The sequence below is a fragment of the Anas platyrhynchos genome, chromosome 5 (assembly GCF_047663525.1).
Source record: "Anas platyrhynchos isolate ZD024472 breed Pekin duck chromosome 5, IASCAAS_PekinDuck_T2T, whole genome shotgun sequence".
Taxonomy (NCBI): domain Eukaryota; kingdom Metazoa; phylum Chordata; class Aves; order Anseriformes; family Anatidae; genus Anas; species Anas platyrhynchos.
In genome coordinates, this window is record NC_092591.1 from 16,082,071 (window position 1) to 16,104,813 (window position 22,743).

General features: G+C 42.6%; 1 protein-coding gene across 1 annotated transcript in view; it reads left to right on the forward strand.

The window, feature by feature from the left end:
• Positions 1-5,169, forward strand: part of PRIMA1 (proline rich membrane anchor 1) — a 53,167-nt gene extending 47,998 nt beyond the window's left edge. The window contains exon 4 of the mRNA XM_027458228.3: positions 610-5,169. Coding sequence (XP_027314029.1) covers positions 610-709 — 100 coding nt within the window. The 3' untranslated portion in view covers positions 710-5,169. The remainder of the gene's footprint in view (positions 1-609) is intronic.
• Positions 5,170-22,743: the final 17,574 nt, after the last annotated feature.

The window sequence follows — 22,743 nt, forward strand, 5'->3', positions numbered from 1 at the left end:
TTCTGTCCACTGACTGTGAAGAGTCTAGCCTGGTCACCACAGATGTACATATTGACACCTGCTCAGACAAGTCCTCTCCTAGTGACTGAACACAGTGGTTTTATAATGACTGCTGAGTGAGCTGGGTCCTCAGTGAACACGACTGGCCATCATCACAGTTTGAATGATGTGGCACTTCAAGGCAAAAGGCCCAAAAGGCCCAGGAGTTGCCCAAGGCAGAGCCTCAGCCAGTGCCTGCGCTCCAGGGATGAAGGTGGCGGTGGAGAGCTGGGAACATACATGGCCCAAGCAGGAGGGCTCTCCTTCTGGCAGCTTTCATTTCATTCAACACACACACCAGTATCTATACGTAAGCTGACATGAGGAGACCAACAGCCTAGCATGTGGCTTAGGACCAGACCCCTCACCTTCCAGCTGAATCATAAGGTTTGACAAAATTTAACTGCTGATTTGACCTGTGCTCAGAAAGGGAAAATAGAGGAAATATTCACTGTTATAATGCACCTTAAGTGTCCTTGATTTTCTGTATTAACAATGTTTACCTGTGTCCTTTCTTCTCCCCCCACCCTACACCCTACCTATACATCACTGAACCTGGGATCACCTAAGGAAACCCATGAGAAAAGAAGAGAACGGAACCAGTCGGGCTGAATATGCAATGACCTCCTCCCAAAACAACAAAACAGTTGACAACAGTGCGGTCGTATAATCCCTGAAACCCCACTGAGGTGCAGGAGGTGGTAAACTTTTAAAGCACACGCATGGAGTATGCAAGGTGGGTGAAATAAGGCACCAAAAGGGGCTCTGTGGCCACGGACTTCATTTCAGAAATAGCGCACGCATCAGTGACTACGAAGAGAAAAGCAGGCTGCTCTTCAGGCTTGCTGCTTCTCCAAGGGAGGATAAATTCACCTGTCCAGGCTGCCCAGAGAAAAGGCAACACAAAGGCATAGGCATCGCATGCTGCATCTCATGAAAGCAACGTCACGATGCCTCCTGCTTCCTCTCCACCCACTGTTTAGTTTGAACTGGGTGCCCACAAAAAGCTCCTTAAATAGGGTCTTTCAAGGAGAAGGTGATCTGCCAGAGTGGCAGCAGCTTATTATGTGTCTGAGGGTCAAAGGTGCGAGCTGTCACCTACATGCTTCGCCAGCCCGTGCAGTGTTTTCACCTAGAACCTAGCAGCTTTGTATCCTTATACTTCACTCATTCTTATCATTTTTATTACTTCATTATTAAAAAGGGAAAAAAAAAATCTGTTAAGCCATCAAGGAACCAAAAGTTGGATGAACTTGTGACTGAACTTGTGACCAGGAAATTCATCTGCGGTCTGGTGACTATGCAATTTCCAAGGCTGAAGACTTTTCAGGCAAAATAAATCAATTTTAGTATTTTATTTTAGCAATTAGCATTGCTAATGAAAGAGAGATATTATTAAGAGGTGCTTTAAACATTGTTACTTTACAGTTAGCCTCCTTTTCCACATCACATCCTTTTTATCTTTTAAAAAGTCCCTCCTTTGTGAAAGTCTACACATTTCCCCGTGTTTGCATCACACTGATTCACCGGGGAAACCCCTACATGAAAGATTTTGTTTACATCTTGGAGTGAGCATTTGGGTGAGATTTTGTAGAGAGGATGAGCAGCCCTTTGGAGTCCTTTTCCTTCACTGATGAGTGTTGTTTCCTGAAAGTGTCAAGTCTCATGAAATGACCCACCAAGGATGTTGTAGATCTGGCTTGGAGGACCATTTTTGAGGGCCTTGTAAGCTGATTGTGCCCATGTTAACTCAGTCTCTGCCTCTCCTGGGCAGAGACTGCCAGTCGTGCCAAATTCAGCATAATAGCTTAGTGTTGTACTTTCCATGACATGGATTGCAGACTACTTAAAGCAAAGCTGAATCCACCCAAATCCATTTCATTTAGGATCTCAGGTTAGACTCAGTAAGCAACCCTTAGAATAAAGGCAATTGGACTGGCCGAGCCGCTGGTCTTTACCCACCTCCTGAAAACTTTTCTTTGTGTCACACCTCCACATGTATGTCTCCATTTACCTCTGTGCTGAAAGTAGCGACGCAGTGAAAGACAAACGTCCACCCTGGCTTCTTGTCTGGACATCAAGCACCAATACCACTGGGTCTCTGTGTCTGTGAGTAACTCTCAGGGGCCAACCCGCTCCTGGTCTGGGATGTGGCTGTTCCCCAGCTGTCGCGTCCATCGGTAATGCAACACACCGATGCTTTCAGTTTTATGTAAGGATGTGCCTGAACTGCAGAAAGCAGATCTTGATTTTGAACGCGTTCCTGTCTGCATTTGGTCTATCTCTGGGATGTAGAGCTTGGCCTGATGGTAGAGGAAGACAATGTTCTGCAGACCTTCCCTGAAAAAGCTCCGGGATGCTCGAATCAGCATTTTCAGCTCAGGCCCATCTCTAGTTTTCTATTACCTATTGAACAATAGGATATATGTAAATATAAGTATCTTTTCAATGATAAAAATGAAATGCTGCTATATACCGCTGTTGAGAAATTTATGGAGTTATTCATTTAGCTTTTTAGCCTGTCACCATTATGTAGAAGTTTAGCTACATAAAATTACTTTTAAAGGCTAGACCTTCTTGAGAAGTGAATTATAAAAGTGAAAGGGAACAAGTAACCTTTTGCCCAAGACTATGATTATTTCCTGCCATATTTATATTGTGTGCTTGCACAAGATACAGTGATATGCTCTTAGATCCAAAGTGGGATTAAAATGACAGAATTTACATTTTGAGTCTAGTATCCCAAATGTTGATTGCCTAAAGCACTTAGCCCCTAAATACTATAATAAAAATATTGCAAGTATATTTCTAGAATATTTTTAAAGCTATAATATTTATTTTGGTGTAGTTACCTATGTTTGCCTTTCTTTTTTTACTCCAGTTGTTTCTGCCTAAATGTGTCATAGTTTGAGACTGGTTGCATGTTTAGCTGAGAGTATAAGTATGAATGCAGATGAGTTTAGCATGATATGGGCTCAGGATTAGCACTTTCTCCTAAAGGTTGTTGATTTTACTTATTTCATAATAAAGCTTTAAAGGCATGTTCTAAAAGGCCAAAATCACAAAAGGGATTTGTAGCTCATTATGTTCATCAAAATGTGTCTGTTTTTGCAAGAAAAAGTCTAAAGAAATGGTCAGTGGATTCTGTCTTATTTTCTATGATGTCAATGGTAAAATGTCCTTACTGAGAGAAAACCATGGTGTATGACATAACCCATGAGCAAACCTCCCCTACTGCCCCGGAGGTCTCCTCAGTGGAACACACATGTTCAGGCTTCATGCAGAGCAGGGAGGCAGCACGTTTCAAGAAGCCACACATGGGGACCGGCATCTATTTCCAACTCTGCTGTTTACTAGCAAGTAATTTTGCCTCTCTGTGCCTCAATTTACCCATCTGTGTAGTCAAGATAAAAATACTTAACAGCTCTGTGGCAGTATTTTGAGAGATGTATATGTATCTTACTTGCATAGGCAGAGTTATACTGTCATCATATCCAACATGCTGATATTAAATAAATGTATTTGGGCACATCATTGCCATAATACTCACACTTTCCAAGGTACTTCATAAGCAAACAATCCCCAGTGTGTTTCATTAATCCACTGGCCACAGAAGAGCAGCAGACAGGCTGGGAGTTGCTCCTCTGCTTCTCCAGAGTCCTTGTTTTCAGCACTTACTCAGCTGCATTGCTGGCAGAGATGGGAAATTCTTTATGGGGCAGTTTTGCTGCCATTCCTGTAGAATTCTGTGCATACAAATACAGTTCAATGCAGTAAATATACCAAAAAATTAAGGTGATCTTCAGAAAGTCACTTGGAAAAGTATGCTGGAAGCAGATTAAGTCTTCAGAAAAGTGAGGCCAGAAAGGCAGTGTCTCTGAGGAATGATTTTTGAAGTTTTCTGATGTGGCTTAAGAGTTTGTTTAACACTCCACAGACTACTTGGGATGCTTTTCTAAAACAGCCTTCTGTGCTTCCTTATTGTACTATAATTAAATACAAAGGGAAAGGAAAGGTCTTGATGGATAAGGGCCTCACTGAGCAGTGACCCTGGATCTAGGGAACTGGCAACTCAAAATACAGCTCTACAAGCATTGCAAGTTTATTTTTAGCCACCAAAATATCAGGCGCAGAAAGGTCCTGTAAAGCTCCATTCACAAAATGGCCAGATTCTCAGCAGATGCAAAGGTGGCCTGTTTCTAGACAGAAGTCGATTGCTGTGCTCTGACCCCTCTGACCACCACCAGGCAGCCTCACAAAACAGAAAACCGCCTTTTTTTTTTTTTTTTTTTTTTTTTTTTAAGTCTGAGGGAGAGCATTAACTCAAAATTTCTTCTTTTCTACAAGCATCACCACTAGCAGACACAAGCAGAGACTGCACTTTAAGGGCCTGAGCTGCCAAGCATTGTTTCCTCGGTCCTCCACAACGCCAGGAAGGTCGATCTGAGGTGTCCGCTTGTTGCAGGAAGCCTCGGCCATGCGGCCCTTCCTGGCGCAGACCCACCACAGAGGTGTGACCAGGAAAGCATCTCCACCTCGCGTAGATGCTGCAAAAACAGACACGGAAGGAACGAGGAGAGATCTAAGATATAAATATGTTGATATATATCTAGGCAGAGACCTAATTGTCCAGTCTTGCATGCCATATGGTCATGCACAGCATGTGAAGCAAGCGTGGCCCTGCTGCTCCAACCAGGTAATGACCATAGATGCTGCCAAGCAATGGAGAATCAGGCCTGTGGTAGATATGTATTTACAATACTTCCTGCATCTGTACAAACAAAAATATATTATTTTAAACTACAAAATAGTGTGTTTAAATCAATGCATGAATGTAAATATTCTAAGATCTGCCTTCTTGACTGTGTACCACATGTACAGATGAAAACGAATATTGTTTATAGGAAATCTGTATCAGTGGTTAAATGACTAAAGAGAAAAAATATCAGAATTAATGTTGTCATGTTTCTCAAACAAGCCATTAATGTATATTTAGTATTTAAGGATATTGCTCAATAAGTATGTTCCGTACCAAAAACTGTGTTGCATATACAGATTGTGCAGTACCCTATTTTAAAAAGGCACCATAATTAATTTTTATTTTAAATAAAAATGTACTTGTAAAAAGTTTCCTGTGTCCTGTGGGTTATGTAGCTGAGGGTTGAGACATGGTAAAGAGAAACACTGCCAGGAGGAACGACTGCAGTGCCTGTTGAGGAACTTCTCCTGCTGCCTGAATTAAGCTTGCTTAAAAGAGCTTTCTGCTCTGGTTTCAGTTTAGCTTCTGGCTGCTGCTCATGCCAGTGTCTGGTTGGGTTCTGGGTCCATCTCATCCAACCCTGCAGTTTCAGTCCCAGACCCGTGCACTGCCATGAGATTTTGGGCCCTGCTTGTTTCTCACCCTCACCCCTTCTCTGCCATGGCCCAGCACTAGCTGCATGGCCCAGCTCTCTGTGTCCCTGCCTACCCCGTGCTTACCCCAGAGCCCTCCGCTGAGCAGTGCTGGCAGAGGAGGAATTTACTGCTATCATCAGTGAGTGGCAGGAAAACTGGGTCCAAAAGCCAGTGCTTTGTGAGCTAGGGAATTGCACTAGCACATTCCTGCAGCACCCCCAAAGCTCAAGAAAGCCTCTCTCTTTATTATGCCTGAGGTGCTGCAAGTTTCCCTAACTCTTTTAAGATTTTTTTTCTTTTCACATTATACTCAGTGCCTGAGGGGGTTTTGATGCAAGAAATAATGTACAGCAATAATTCTAACCCATCATGTGGGCTTAACCTTCCCTTTTCCACACAAGAACAAAAGCAAATCATTGACCCAAGCTTCAAAAGATCCACTGGGACCTATAGGAAGCAAATGTGGATCTTTTAACCAGGATTCACCCCACATAATATTATGCCTTTAACAGACAGAGGAGAAGAACACAATCTGTGAGGGTTTCTAAAGCCATCACCAACCTGAGCCATCCCCTCACAGCAGGATTCCTGCTTCTTCAACCAACAGGGAGCCTAAAGTAACTCCCTGGGTACCTTCAGGTGCCTGAATGAGGTCAGCTGTATGTGGGCCTACATGGGGGAAATTTATTTCAGGTGTGGAGGCATCTTGGTTGCCTTTAATTCCTAAAATGGGATTTCTTCATGGTACAAATATTTGTCTGCCAAGTTCCTGGAGCTCAGTAGGTTTTATTGTTCCCTAGTAAATGATTTTATATCTCCATTTATAGGATCTCTAGATCTGAACAAACCCCAGGCCGACACACATGTAAATTGAGCAGGTGGCAGCTTAATAAACTACAGCAACAACCATTATGCCACGTACTGTGACATCCACCAGACTTTACTGTCAGCTGTGTTCTGTGAAAGAAAGCTTCCACATTACAATCACCCTGTGACCACTGAGAAAGAAAATGCCCCCAGCAGACATTTGTCCCTGCTTCAGGCATCAAAGCTGACAGTTCAACATCCATACCTCCAGCCTGTAGCTGAGGAAGCAGCATGTCACTGGGAAGAGGAAATTTACACAACTGGGGAAACTGGGGAGAGACTGCTTGGACACCATTCTGCAGACAAAGGTGGTGATATTCAGGTGAGGACCCTCAAGTCCTAGTAACAATAAAAATATCAACCCAGAATCTGCATTTGACTATTTGTGTGCTCTAGTCCAAGTGAAATGGTCACATGAACCAAAGCATGAGCATCTTAAAAAATGACCAAATGACTGGTGCTCTTTGGTAAGTATTTGGTGCAAATCTGACTAGACTGGAACGCAGCAGCAGATCTCCTAACCTAAAAACTGTGGGTATGTTTTGAGACTCACTGAAAATATTCCTAAAGAATAGGAGACGCAGTAAATAACTTTCCACGCAGAAAAGCCTGGTGTTGCCTGGTGTGCTCTTCCTCCACTGGCCCACCACTGGGAACCAACATTATGATACCAAGAGAGTAATTAGATTACTGGGTTTTAATATTATTTGGAGTGGGAGCAAGAGATTTATAATGAGGGAGATGTGGTGTATTATGTGATTTTGGTAATACACAATCATTATCAAGTGCATTTCACTGGTTTCATCTGGACACGTGCATTGCCAAGGTCTACATCATTTTAATAGATGTCCAGTACAATTAGTTTTAAATAACATCTTTCTCCTTTTCTGAAAGAGGCTCTGATTTGGACGTGCTTGATTCATGCAGGTGCAGTCTTTGCCCCTCAAAACAATCCTGTGTTTTAAAAGACCTGATGTATTAGTCTTATGTCATCAGTGTGTCAACATTCTCGTTAATAACAGATATTTCTTTGCTATCAAAAATACCCCTCAGAGATGCTCTTCCACTTAATAAAGATGATCTAAAATAAAGATATCTAAGCCATTTCCTTATGGTGCTTTCATAGTTATTATATCCTCAACCAGTTTTAAAGCACAAAAACAATTACCTAATTGCAAGCTAGCAGAGAAGTTGCCCTTGAAAGTGACCTGAATCTAATTAATTTTGTTAGCATTCAGGCAAAAAATACTGGGAATATTAATACCAAGATTCCTGGCATGTTCTGAATTTATTTTTGGTCAGAGTTAATACAAAAGCACTCACTATCACATTTAAACATTTGTCTTGTTTCTCCTGCCTTGCACCATGGCATGTGTGGCATAGCCATGGGGATTAGCAATTCTCCTGATTACTCTGAGCATGTCAGCAGTGCCGTTGCAGCATCCTCCTGCCCCAGCCCATCCCACCAAGAGAGTCTGCACAGCACAGTGAGCACCAGCAAGGGCTCTGTGCCTGGCCACGGGGAGGGGGAGGCAGCAATGCCTGGGTGAAGCATGCAGCCCCTGAAGGGGGAATTCCTGGGGAGAGGGAGGGATGGTGCTGCTGCTTGGATCAGGGTGCGGCACCAACACCCCTTTGTCCTGCTGGTACGGTCACTGAAAATTTAAGTACAGAACTAAGGTTGCAGGTGAGCAGTCAAGCCCGCTTCACTGCATATTATAAAATGCCATAAAGGTATTACACCCATGAAAGACACATTATTGCACTGACCAGTTTCTGATCAGCCTCCAGTGCTGCTGGGGAAGGGGATGAGCATGGTGAATGTGGTCCATGGGATCCATGGAGACCCAGCTCTGCTTCCCCCAACAATTTATAAATGAAAATCCTACAGGCTTTAGTTTCTACCTCACTGTATAAACGGCAAGGCTATAACAAGTTGATTTTATTATGGGTGCTGGCTAAATACATTTAGTCTTCTTTCTGACTTGTTCATTTCCTTAATCTGTAAGCATCCATAAAAAACAGTTAAGTGGTATTTATATTTATCTGCCTGAAAGTATTTTATATTATATATCATAGTGACTGAAAGAGAAAGAAAGTTTCTTTGTAAATAGCAGCTGGCTGTTTGCTTTCTTATGCATTGATATAAATTTCATGAACTGGGTTTTGTACAGCACAAAAAGAACTTTGAGCCAGAACGTGAATAAATTTCCCTCTAAGCTCAGCATCACTTCCCCCTACACATGCACACATAAATGCTTTCAGTATTTAAGGATTCATTTAACACAGCCATAGCAGGAAGTAAAAAAGAAAATATAAAGAAAAGCAGTAGTATGGCAGACACATCCAAGTGAGCGAGCCTGTGAGCCAGAGACAGCCTTTCCCATTTTGATTTGTAATTTGAGGATAATTCAATTAGACATTTCAAGCAATTTAAACATTCATGTATTGTCCAGCACCAAAGCATGAACTGTTCAGCAGCAAACTAGACCTGACAGCCTTAGCAGGCCAAGTACAAATCTCAATGTTTCAAATGAAAAGCCCTCACCTAATTGATGCCTACCGGAAAATTAAAAAAAGAAAAGGGGGGGGGGGGGGTTCAATGGGGGGGGCACAGGGGGTGAAAGAACTACAAATGGCAGAATGAGGCATATATCCTGATTAGGGGCTTCACACCTCATTAGCCGTCATTTGCTTAACAGAATATTTCAAGGCCTGTGTGTTCCTCGTAGAGAGAGATTAAAATCCAGATGCACCTGATCACCCATCTGCTGCTCCTCTCCAGCAGTGGCTGACAGCAGGCATTTAGGAGCAAGGTGGAAGGGACCTGTGCTGACTATTGCTGCCTGAGCCCTCCTGCTAGCAAACAGCAGCACAGGAAGCAAAGGTCCCAGTACCCACACAGCAGGAGAAATCCTGAACAAGCTTGCGGCCTTTTTGGACACAGTAGGGAGAAGTCAAGAGCAGGAATCGCTGTCCTCATGCACGTTTCTATACAGTAACTTCCCCAGCATCACAAATGAAGCCTGCCAGGGGCAAGAATTTCAGAGGAAAATTTAAGCAAGTATGTTTCAGAGCCCTATTTGCTTTCAGTGTTTTGTTCCCGTGCGTTGTGACCACTGAGTTCGGGGAAGAAGCTATTTGTCTTCTCCACAGCAAGCTGCCCTGCAAGCAGCTGGTCATGCTAACCTCGAGACTGGCTGTCTGGCAGGCAAGACTGTTTTGATGGACACAGGTTTGGGCTGCCCGAAGTCATTCTTTTCATTAACAGCATTTAGAGGCAGGCTATGAAAACACCATAATTCGTCAAGTAAAACTTCTCTGGCAGCTACGTGCCTTTGGTATCCATTCAACAGTTCCTCAGAGCATCTCCGGAGCAGAAAACGCCTGCAAAACTTTTCATGAGTGTACCGCACTTCTTCCCACTTCATTTGAAGTGTTGTGCAGGATCAAGTTAGGCTGCTCAAAACCCAGAAAGTACATACATTATGTATGTGGATGTCAGATACAGCGGCAATTTTCCTTGTATCTTTCTATTTGAAGACCCAGTGTCCAGTGTGCTTAAAACCTATTTGAGTGTGAACAACTTGTGCTGAAATTTTCCATGTTGAAAGTAAGCTGCAAGCTGACCTTTATATTTGTCTAGGAGCTGCAGAAGAACAATTCCACTGCTTCCAAGAATGACATTTGGGAAAGTATATTAAAACAATTAAAAAAAAAATCAACAATTTCTGACAGTCTTATTGACAATTGGTAATTCTTATGATCTTTGGAGAATGGATTAAATTTGATAAGCAGATCAATGCTTTTATTGTAGGTTACAAGCCTCTGGAAACTCATTGTTTCCCTTCTCTATAGGGCACTTGAACTGGACAGGTAAAACCTCTGAAAAGACTGTCTGCATTGTTGCAGTTATCTGAGTTATCTGTGATACTCCTGCTAAAATCAAGACACCAAATATCAGTCAATTCCTGTCCAAGAATGAATCAAGTGAATACCTTGGAACAAAATCAAGGCTAAAGCTGAATAAAACCAATTCAACTCATCTGTTTTGAAAAATGTAGTTTTGGAGGATTGAAACTATTTGCAAATTCAGTTCAAAAATACCAATGAGTTTTACTCATAAAATATTTGCGATAGTTAGGAAGGGAATGGGGAAGAGTATACTCTAAAATGGCAAAACATATATTTTGGAAGAAATTAAAAGGCTATTAAAAGGCTATAAAAAGGGCTATTAAAATTTGCCAGGTTGCAGGCACACCACCACTCACATGCAGATACAGCTGTACACATGGTGCCTGTCCTGGAGCAGGCAATAATTATTTTCAATTTTACATGACAACACAGCATGCACTGTTTCAGTGCATCTTTTGAAGCAAATGTTTCTCCATGCCCCAACTGCTATGGCAGAACTGTTATAACCTGATTCTCCTTTGAAAGATGACAGTGGCAAAATGGAGCGGGAAATATCTCCAGCTTTATCCCTTTTCCCAATGTTTTGAGTACTAATGGTGCTCATCAGAAGTTAATGAGGCTTTACAGGGATGGAGGAACCTACCTGAATGAAGAAATTACAGGGTCAGCAGGTATGTTGTTTGTTTGTTTGTTTTTTCACATGCCTCATCGCCTGTAATATGAATTCAGGTCTCCCAGCTGGGTTTTTGGCTGTATTTGAACAACTCATCACTTTCAAATTATGATCTTTCTGACCCCTGGCTGTGTTAAGGGAGTTTGTCCAGGAATAAAAAAAAAATGCAAATTTGGCAACCAATTCCCTAGCTAAGACATGAGACTGTGTGGTGTCCATGAGGTCACTTGCCATTGTCACAGTCTCTACTAAAAGCAATAGAACTACTCTGTAAGAATAGGAGCTGGGGAAAGAACCAGAAGTTTGTTTCAGTAATTTCATGTAGGAATTATGTTGTTAAGATACCGCAGAAGATGGATCCAAGCACTTTCTAGAATTAAAATTTACCAATTCTAAGGAAGAAAAAAAAAAAAAAAGACTTTTCTGAAATGCTATTTGCTTCACATACAGAAAAATGATCCATCATAAGCTTGACAGTTGTTCTAAATTCGACATTCCCTTTAAAAGAGTTTTAACTTATGACAAGTCCTCTGATGAAATCCCATTTGCTATTTGTACTGTGCAGGCTGCTATACAAACATGGTGAGGGATGGCATCTGCCCAGCACCATGTTACCCAAACAGGCTTAGTTTTTGCTGTCATGACCCTGAGGGATGTCAATAATGTTGCAGTTTCCTTTCTCACCTGAGAGAAGTGGTTTATTCTCAACAGCTACGATTTACAAAGCCTGATTTACAAAGCCACTGACTACCTGGGGCAGGATTCCTCTCACCTGATTTTAACCAAACTACAAACTAGGCATTTAAAATACCTAAATTGTCTAGAATCTTGTCGTCAGTGGAGAAGGACGGCACCCCCACATGGCAGCCCAGCTTACCCTGAAATAAGTACCCAAGCTGGGAATGCAGAACAGCCCCAGGGTGCTTGGTGGTGCAGGGACGACTGCTGCAATGTGGGATGTGGCTCCCAGGGTCTAAATCTATTCCCGGTGAGAGGGCAGGCGCTGCTGCATGACAGCATCTCAGCAGGGGGCTATCAGCCAGTCCAACGATGTCAGGCATTCCCATCCTAACAGGAAATAATGCAAAATTAAGTAAGAATAATAATCCATAATCAGAGTAGGAACAGTCCATTCAAAACTGAATATACTCATGCCAAATTCTACAGAAAATCCCATCTAATTATTGAAAAGAAAATGGATTAATTAATACAGAAAAGGACTTCAGAAAATTTATAGAAAAACATCTTGTGTGTATGTTTGTGCATGCATGTGTATGTGCACACATGCGTGCTATTTAATTCATCCTGAGAAGAAAAACAAATGTTATTCTGAAAATAGTAGGTTTTGGTAAACAATAACTTTGAGGTCACTTGAGCAGCCTGGTCAGGATCCCCTGAATGGGATAACTGAAGAGCCAGTGGCACGTCCTCCGCCCTCCCAGTTAACACCAGCACAAGCAACATGTGCTTTGATGGTGGCCGCAGGGTTGTGGCCGCTCACAGCTCAACTTCCCTCTCTTCTCCCCAACAAGGGTTCACGGAGGCCTGGAGAACACATGGGAGAGGAGGCTGGGGTCTCAGCCAGGGCCTTCTCTCCAGCGTTGAAATGAACATGGAGATACAAGTTAAAAACATATTAAAACGTGAAGTCCCCCGAGTCAATTTTATTTTTTCTGGGGGCTAAGACAAACTGCAGCAGCTGTAGGCCACTTCCTTCAGATACATTTCTCCTGTTTTTGGGCAGTTTCTTGTGTTAGAGAAAACTCTGCAGATGCATCAGTGCAGAGGCAAGTGCCCTCTGACCATCAACAAGAACAAGCAGAGGTGCCTGGAGAGCCACCTCATCCCTTTTGATGGCAGCAGCCTGTCAACGTCCCCTGCATTCAGCACGCGTAGCAGAGACGTGTCCTTCCTCCAAGGGAACTGAGCAGCTGAAGCTGAAATGCTTCATCAGCTTGGGAAAGCTTGAAAACAACCAGCACTGAATTTATGTCTGTGGGTTTTCAGGGATTTTCTGTCTGGACTTACGTTGAATCAGCAGAAGTAAGGGGAAAAAAAAAAAATCTAAAATATACCAGCTACCAAACCACCTTTGCTAAACATTTCAAGCTCTCAAACCCCATTTATTCCTGAAAAATACACCTTTATTCCAGGAATACCCCTGACGATGCTATTTGCATGAACAGTTTTTAAAAATAGCTCTTTTCAGAACTGCTTTTCAAACTCAGTCACCGCTCTACACAAACAATTTGTCGAGATCTGCTTCAGACCAGCTTATCTCAGTTGGACTGAGTCAGTGCCTCTAGAGTTTGTCTGGAAAACTGCTGCAATTTAAAACCTTGGAGAAGGGGAACCCAGCTCCCAAATGCATCACCAGAAGTACAATGCCGAGGGGGTGATGCTGGCTGCTGACAATTAATGATCTGCTGGTGCTGACGGATCCAAAGAACTGAAGAGGGAAAGTGGTCTTATGTGGTTAATGCTTTTAATAGGGTGATGCACTACTTGTGCTGATTTCAGGCTGGACTCCCATGGACTTACACAGCAGAGAAACTGGCTGCTGATCGGTTCATTTTCGGGCTTTCAAGAACAAAGTGAGCGCTGGTGCACTTCATGCTGAGTTCTTGGTTTTGAAGTAGCTAAGAGGATGTTTGCTGAAACCTAAGTACAGAAGATTTGTCTGAAATTTAGTTTTGCAGAAAGCAACACGTTTTAAAATGACACTGGAGATGAGAACAGCTATTCCATATTATGTTTTACACACTTTATCCCATACTCACACAGTAAGTATGGCCAGGAGACAAAACAAGGCGGTGCAAATCTGATTAGATTCTTTCTGATGAGATTCTTATTTGGGTGGGGGGAGGGTGGGGGTGGAAGGAGACAATTTGCCTAAATATGATATGATCATATGTTACATAGACGACTATAAATCAGACATGACTTTTGGATACTAAAGCATAGCCTACATTCTGCATTTGTTGTGATGATTCACAGCAATGAACTTGACCCAAAAAAATGCTGCAAAAGTGCTCAGTGTTATTAATAATAGTCATTATTCAGAGAATTCCCAGATGGATTACTTCAACTTCCTTTCTGCAACAGCTCCAGTCTCCTTTTATTCATCATGTGCATTTTATTCCCTTCTAATTAAATGTGATTTTCTCAGCAGATGCTTTTATTTTTCACCCCACCTGCACCCACAGACCAGCTGTTGAGGCTGCCCAGTGGCTCAGGGGAGCATTAGCAGCTGTATGGAAAGGGAATTTACAAAATTAGGGGCTGTGTCAGGAGCTTTTCCCTGTAACACCTGGCAGCTAGTGGGGTATTTGTGTGAGGCTGTAACAAAGAGCTCTCGTGTATCTGCCTGGTGACACATGAGCCTGTGGACAATATTAGACTCTGATGGGACCACAGCTCTTATGTCCATAAGAAGGACATGGACCTGTTAGAGCAGGTCCAGAGGAGAGTCACAAAGATGATCGAGGTGTTGGAGAACCTCTCCTATGAAGACAGGCTGAGAGAGTTGGAGATGTTCAGTTCTTTCAGTCCTGGGGAGAAGAGAAGGCTCCAGGGAGACCTTATAGAGGCCTTTCAATAGATAAAGAGGGTTTATAAGAAAGATGGGGCAGGCTTATAAGAAAGATAGAGAAAGTGTTGTTTTTGTTTTGTTTTGTTTTGTTTTTTGCCAGGGCCTATGCTGACAGGACAAGTGGTAATGGTCTTAAACCAAAAAAGGGTAGATTTGGATTAGATATAAGGAATAAATTCTTTACTCTGAGGGTGGTGAGGCACTGGAAGAGGTTACCCAGAGAAGCTGTGTCTGCCCCATCCCTGGAGGTGTTCAAGGCTGGGCTGGATGGGGCTTTGGGCAACCTGGTCTATGATTCTGTACTACTGGGATAGATAGCACTTTTTTTCCTCACGGAAAGCAAGGTGATGGAAAGAAGGGCTGGCATATTATTAACAATAAAGTTCTGATGAAAAAGAGTCACCCAAGAACTGAAATTATGCACAGTCTTGCCCCACTGGTGACTGCATGCTACAGTCTGTCCCTCCAGTAGATTTACACTATTTCATGCAAAATAAAGCAGCTGCCATAAACCTGCTCTGTTCATAGAAATGGGCTGAGATCTTCAGCTGGTAAATAGTCATGCAGTCCCAGTGGATTCAAGGAACTTCAGTTTTATCGAAAGCAAAGATATATCCCTTTCAGTCCCTTTGTCAAGCAGCCAGAAAAGGAGCGGTTCTGCTGTGAGCTGATATTCTGCCTGGCTGCCTTCCCCATCTGTGCTGCCTGTGGTTGCCTCCGTACAGCGCTGCTCCATCCGCCTGAAGCTTGAGGATGGTTTCCAGCCTCCCTGAGCATTTCATTAACTTATCTCAATTTTTTAGACAAATACAAAACATTTCTCCAGACAGGTTGCAGGGCGCCAGTTTATCTGCATTAATATAATAGTGACCTTTTATCCACAGTATCCAGCCTCCCCTTAAAAGTCAATCCCTACCCAGTGAATGTGCTGTAAATAGCAGGATCTACACACAACAGTGCTAGACATACTGCCCTCCTCATTTGATCACACTCAGCTGTGTTTCACTGCTTTGCTTTTTGTTTTGCTCTCCTGAAGTCACCTTGTTACTTGCCGTTTAATGCTTCTTGTTAAATAACTGGTTTGAAGATTCATGAGCTAATTAATGGGTCTTATTTCACACATGCAAAGGATCTTAACCTTAAAGCATTTACCTGGCTGAGTAGGGGCAAATGGTAGCAGCAGTGAACTGGATAATAATGATAATGATTACCTTTGTGCTGTCCATGAAATCTTGCTATGGTCAGGATGTACCAGGGCTAAGCATGATACCATGTAATTGCATGGAAGGAAAGAGAACCCCATAAGAGTTATATTATTCTGGGATTTATATGAAGCTATACTTTAGCAAATCAGTCCAGCGATACAGACCTTTTCTCAGAGTAGCAACAGGGCCATATATTTATTTTATATGCCCTCTTAAGGACCACTTATTATTTCAAATGCCAGGTTTTTAATATCAATCAGAGAAAGACAAAGCTTATGCTCAGGCTTCATATAATTTGGAAAATTATAGGAGGATTTCTCAGAAACATAATCCTATAAATGTAGCTATATGTGCAAATAGCATTTCAAATGCTTTCTTCTGGGGTCTCTAGCCCACACTCCTTGGGATGCCTGTCCCACGCAGTGAGGTGGGGACACTCAGCGAGTCCAGGAAGCTGCCTCTGTCTTCAGAAAGAGTCGAAGCAAGTCAGCAAGGCCCCAGCCCACCAGTAAACCACTTCTGAGGACAGCTACCTCTAAGCTGCTGTGACCATACCCTGCCACGGTCTGTGGTGGGAACCACTGCTTTTTGATCCTGCTTTTTCCTTGGCATTTTTCCTTTTTGAGAGAAATGCCTTTTTCTTTCCAATGGACAGAATAGCTCAAAGGCAGGCTATCTTCCCCTAACTTTCCTGAAGAGAAGAATGAGGTTATATATACTGGCATTTTCTTGTACCACTTTAAATAACTGCAGACCCTCGCAGTTTGCTTGCCCAGACCAGTTAGGACTGGAAGGTTTCTTTTTTTTTTTTTTTTTCCTAGCTGGGGAGAAAGTTCCTGAAACAGAAGGAACATGCCTTAGAGCAACATTTAAAGCAAAAATTATCTTCCCTGAAGATCTGAAAAATGATTTTGCTATATTTATCAGTTTTATAGCAGAGAAAGGTCAAAATGTGAATTTATCCAGCAAGTTCAGCAAAGCTTCTTTTTCTTCCACTCTCCCAAAAGGAATAAAAGTAAAATTGCATCTACCACTTTAATGCTGGTGGGTCTAGGTTTTCTGTCTTATATGAAAATGTTCTATAGAAGATTTGGGGTAATGAGATAACACAGGGTCAGAAAAAATCAGATTCAAATAAGCAGTCCGCAAATGTGGAATTCAAAAAAAAAAAAAAAAATGCAGAGACACTTCTTCTCAAGAGAGAGACAAATCCATTAAGCTAATCCATTAAGTATATGACGTCCTGACCTGACATTTTTTCTTCATTTAGGATCTTTCATCCTTCACGCAAGAAGATCTTTCATTATTTTCTATCTAAACAAATCCCAGAATATGGGCATTCTTCTGCAAACAGTTTGCTGAGAAAAAATCCTCTAAACAGTCACAGTCTGATGTTTGAACAGTGAACTATTGCATGAATTTTGTTTTCTTCTTTTCTTCTGAGCCAATGACCTAGACTTTATAAACAACTTCCTTTACCCTCCCTCAGCAATTACTTTCCATCCAAAAGAAGTTTCCTTTCAAGACTTTGGTTCTGAAGAAAAACAAGAGGGATGACAGGACACTTTGATGCAGATCCCATTCTGTCACATACTTCTTGTAAGACATGGACAAGACAAAGCCAGATCCCCAGAAGACTTCTGACACAGCTATCCGAACAACTGGGTTTTCGAGAAACTTGGTCTCTCAGGCTGCTTCCCCTGCAGAGCAGCTCTGCCTGGGGTGCATTCATCTAAGCAAAGCTGAGTGGCATAACACTTCAGGAAGCCCAGAACAGTCATTTCTCCTGCCCTGTCCCAGCGGTCCTGTTCCAGCAGGACAGGATTGCAGTAGGTGCAGCACTTCCCCAGCCAGGGGCTCTTTGGGATGTGTGAGACCTGAGCTACAGCCCTCCCCTCGGCTCCATTTGTGAGCAAGGTCTCAAAGCTGCTCCCTGACTCCCCACACAAGACAGCTGTAGAGGCACCAAGGTGCTGTCACCTTTTCCTGCTGAGGCACCTACTGCTTTGTATGCAGTCACCATTCACCGGGATGTGCAGAGAGGCTCCAGCCTATCAGCCCGCCATCACACACAGACCAGAGGCAGGAGGGGGCCACAGTCACTGCCCTGCACCAGTGTGCTGGGCAGGGAAGGAGGGGAAAGAAAAGAGGGCAATCCCTGCCCAGCAATGCCAGGAAAGGCCACAGACTGGATGTGACAGCTGGATTCAATCAAATTGGCAAAGTAACTGCTGGAGGAGAGGGAAATGTTTCACCCTACTATGCCCCACCGTGGTGGCTGTACTTGGTAAGAGGAGCACCGAAATGAGTTAGGTACTCAGCTGTGGCTTTCAGCAATACTAGCTCCTCGCTGAGGAAGGCAGGTAGCTCTGGCACACCCTTAGGCAACAAAGTCCCTTGAGGAGAGAGCTGAGAGGTGAAACCTCGCTCAACACCGTGCCGCCTCCTTCCCTCCAGCTGCTGACAGTTCACCAGGAGCCACCTCAGCCACCTCCTACAGACACCGGCAGTGCTGGCACTAGGCAGTGAGTGCCTGGGCAGTCATTTCTGCTTTGTGGACCCCCATAGATAGCCTCCTCCAGAAATGTCATATGTACAGGTTGCAGTACGTATAGTTGAGCTTTGCATGCCAACATCAGCTCTCACAGTTTCCCAAGAGGCAGTCTGTAGGCCCAGGGAGTTGTACAGCATTAAGTTAGAGACCAAAAGATGTGTCTGAGCTCCACACCCAGCAGTACACTGAGGTACCTTAGCTAACACTGGGTGACTCATCAATAAAAGCAAGCATCCCTGTTTCTTTGTGGAGCAAGAGTGGGCACACATAAAAGCTGAGGTGCTCTTGCAGTAGTAAATATAAATATGTCCTTGCAATAACTCATCCATGCTTCCATATTTTGTATAAATAGCCTTATGTTGCAATAGCACATCCATTATCCCTCCTCTCCATCCTGTATAAATAACCACCACTGAAGTCAGTGAACACTGACCCACTTCACATGACTCCAAACTGTCCTTCAGGACAACTCTTCCTTGCAGCAAGCTGGCAAACAAGGCAGACCCATGCTGAGCACCATGCCATCACACTGCCCCACAGCCAGACCCACACCTCACCTGCATGCAGCCCCTCACATCTCTCTTCTCCCCCTGTCCCATAACACTTTCCATCCTCTAAACATAAAGAGGGAGAAGAAAGCTGAGAAGCAGAGTAGGTACACCAAAGATCATGGCCAGACTGGACAGCAAAAAAATTGCTACCTCTTTAGTGTGTATCAGTTCTTTCTCTGCTCCAGAGGTTTCTGAGATTAAAAGCCTAAAAGTCTTGAAGTTGTGACAGGAAAAATGAGTACATTTCACAGGGTCCCGGTAGCCTCTTTGTGCCAGGATCAGATGAGAGAGTACCACTCATGGTTAGCCTGGAGCCTCCCTGTGATCTCTGGCAAAGTTTCTGGTCCGGGTAATTAAATTGTTCCAGCAGAGGCTCGCAGCCCTCCGGAGGCTTTCACAGGCAAAGCAGGAGCGTGGTGCTTCCAGCCCAGAGGGGTTGTGTTCTCATGCTTTTCCTACTTCATCGAGCTCTCCAGAAAGTGAATGAACAAGCCCGACTTTTAACAATTTAATTTCCTGAGTGTGTTTTGGCATTGATGAAGAAGCTGTCTGTTTTGGACTGTAAGTGATTGTCTCTGAACTGTTACCCAATATATACACTTGCAAGTATGGCCCCCTGTGACATTTTTGCTAAGCTAATCAGTTCCTGCTGCTAAAGCTTAATAAATGTTACTCCTCTGCCATGCAGGGCCTGAGGTCATTCTGCTAAGGAAAAGAAAGGTAGAAATTGAATTTGCGGAGGAAAAGTTTTCTGCAGGATCATAATTTGATACAACCCTTAACCCTTGAATATTTTGCACTAAAACATCTTATTAAAACTAAGAAAATGAAAACAGCTTATACTTTTGTAAGCAGGAATTACTTTTTTTTTCCCCCATAACTCAGCATTAAGAGTTTAACCTACCCTTCTTGCATCACAGGTATATGGTCTTGATGAAAAACAGGGTCAATGGAGCTTTTATTACCACCTTTCTTCAGAAATTGTTCTGGATACTCTTTCCAAAGCAACTTTGGATGCTCTTAAAGCAACCCTGTTATCCTTAGAGAGAGGTCAGTGGTGAGTTTCAAACGCACAGAAGTGCTTATGAGCACCACTGAGCTACCTATACCTGAGAAAGAAAAAACTGCACCTCACTGCCATACTTTACACAGTGCTCTGCTCAGAGTCTTGGACTTTGAATGGTCAGTTTTGAAATTTTCTGATCTCTGAATGTATTTTCTAGGTGTCCAAGGAGCTACTTCAGGCATATAAACTCCCTAGAGAGATCAGATGTACACTGTGTCATGTATGTCCAGGGCTTAAAACGTACACTATACTATACTTTGGTACTCTGACACCAAAGGGATCAGACCTTCAGAAAATTAAGAGAAATCTCTCTAGGGAAAATATAAGCTATTCCAACAGTCTGTTGTGTTCTTGCCAATCTCTTTCTCCTTCTGCCTTTTTATTGCTAAGCACTTTCTTTCCCACTTTCCCACTTTGTTTAAATTTAAGAAAATCTCTTTGCTTCTTAACAGGAAGAAATATTTCATCCCAGAAATGTTTGTGGGTCATTGACAATGATACACAATTTGTGTTTTGCTCATTAAGGACTTCCCAGGCAAACTTCAGCTCTATCCTGTCTATTGCTTCAATTCATCTTTCATTTGGCATTTTGGCTGCCTATTAACACTAACAAAATATTGTTATGAAAACAAACCAAGTTGCTCTTCTTTGATTACAATCAGGCTTTCTGGCTCGAAGTATGGTCAGGATCAATATGAACTTTAAATTCATTTCTAAATTTCAAAACATGATGAGATCTGTAAAAGTTATCCATTCCCATCTGCTATGTGAGATGATCTTTTTTTGTTTAATTTTGGTATGCCCTCAAAACCAGATATCACACCCAGAAAAAGAAAAATTATATTTGAAATATTTCTTGAGTAGGTCATTTCCCTTCCATGAGTACTGGAATCTACTGAAAATTGCCAAATGAACTTTTGTTTTGGCTTTATTCGTTTTGCTTACAGCTCCATGTGAAATTTCCTCCATGGTTTTTGAGACCCCATAGCTACCTCCTCTGATCTCCCTCCCTTCAGCACTTCAATTCCTTTTGGATGTGTACATCATCTTTTGTGCACAGATATTTGCACATAGACACTGGGGGTGGACAAGTTCCTTTTACGTTTCTCAGGAGGCTTTGTAAATATAAATATGGTTTTACGAAAACAGAGGAAGGTCAGCCTTACCTCCCTCACAGTGCGAGGAAGGAACTGAGACACAGATGCTTTGTCTAAGAGTGGTCCCACTCTGGGACCAAGGGAATGGAAGCCAGACCTCCCTGCTCCACGTCCAGACCCAGGCATTCCCTCACAGGCTTCTTTAGTTGCTGACAATTACTCAAGTCAATGCAATTGCTGTATCATGTTTAATGAATAATACAGATTAAACAAAGGGTGTTTTTGTCCCTGACCCCCCCCACACACACACTATATATATACATATAGTGGTTCTATACCAGTACCACATTTAGTTTGCTTTATAAAAACATAAACCCATTGTTTCAGTGCCTCAACAACAACATTAGCCTGTGTATGCTGGGAAGGAATATAGTATCAAAGTGTATACATTTGAAAATATGACTCTCCATGACAGCAAAGGAGACCAGAGAATTTGAGGACATATTAATTTAATTACAAAAATATTATTTCTTTTATTCTAAATGCTTTGTTCCTAAATATTAGTTTAGAGGGGGGTTTAACTTGGCTAATCCAATAAAGAAGAGCAAGTTGGAATAAAACTAGCAATTACTCCAATCCCTCTCCTTTCTTTTGCATCAAGGAGCCTAACCCACGATTAGCTTTTAAGCTTTCAGAAACATCCTTTCCATCTCACCCACTGCTGACATTTCCCAAATGAACTGCCTCCATCAACAGCAGTGTTTTAGCAAACAGTCATTCTTTCCTGTCACAGGATATCCTACAGCTGTCTGACCCAGTGAACCTAATCAACCTGCTGGGGAGAGCTGAATTATTGCAGATGTAAGGTTGATTGAAATTAGCAATTCCCAGCACTTAATCCCAGTGTGACAAAACAAGCCTTTGCATATTTAAATACCAAGTTATCTCAAGCAAATGTGGAACAATAATGCCCTGAAATACCCATGTTGTTCTCTCAGTAATGCATGAATTACTGGAAATTTTGGTAAATTATTTGAATGTTGATTCCAGCTGGTTTCAGAGTGTCATCCCAGGTATATCTCTGTATATGAAAGGAGTCATAACAATTGCAACTTATTACATTTCTTAGGAATGATCTCAAGGCTCTAGCCCCAACCATCTGCATTGTATAGGAAGAAGTCTTAGAAAAGTCTTTTCAGATTGTATGCTTTTGTTACCACAGCTGATGCTGGAAGAAGAGACTCCGGGGACAAAGGCATTGTAGATTCACAGCCTTGGAAGGAAAGCCTCTAGCAATGGTGCCTTGTATCAGGAATTTGCTGTGGCAAAAAGAAAAGGACTGTGCTGTGGAAGCTGAAGACAGCTAGACTTCAGAACAAGCCCAGCATCACCATGTCAGCCACGTGAGGAAAATTTGCCCAACCTGTCCCAAGGAACAACCGAGATCCATGAGACAAGGCTCCAGAAAAAGTACTGCTGAGTGTAGAATTGTTCTACTGGAGCAGTTCTGCAGCTGGCTGCAGCTGCCTTGGTATACAGGTGCCCACTATCAAAATATACATTTCCCATCCTTCATGGGAAAAACTACCCTATGTAAATGAGCTCACCTCAGCACAGCTAGAACATGGCTTGATGTTGAATGCTTTAAGCCTGTGGATGTCCTTGTGGTCATAGTAAACATCTGCATAGTAGACATCTGCAGGAATGCTGCCATTTACAAGAGCCAAGGCCTCTGAAAGTACTGCATAACTTCAGCAGGTACTTAAAAACAAAAAATCATAAAGACATTG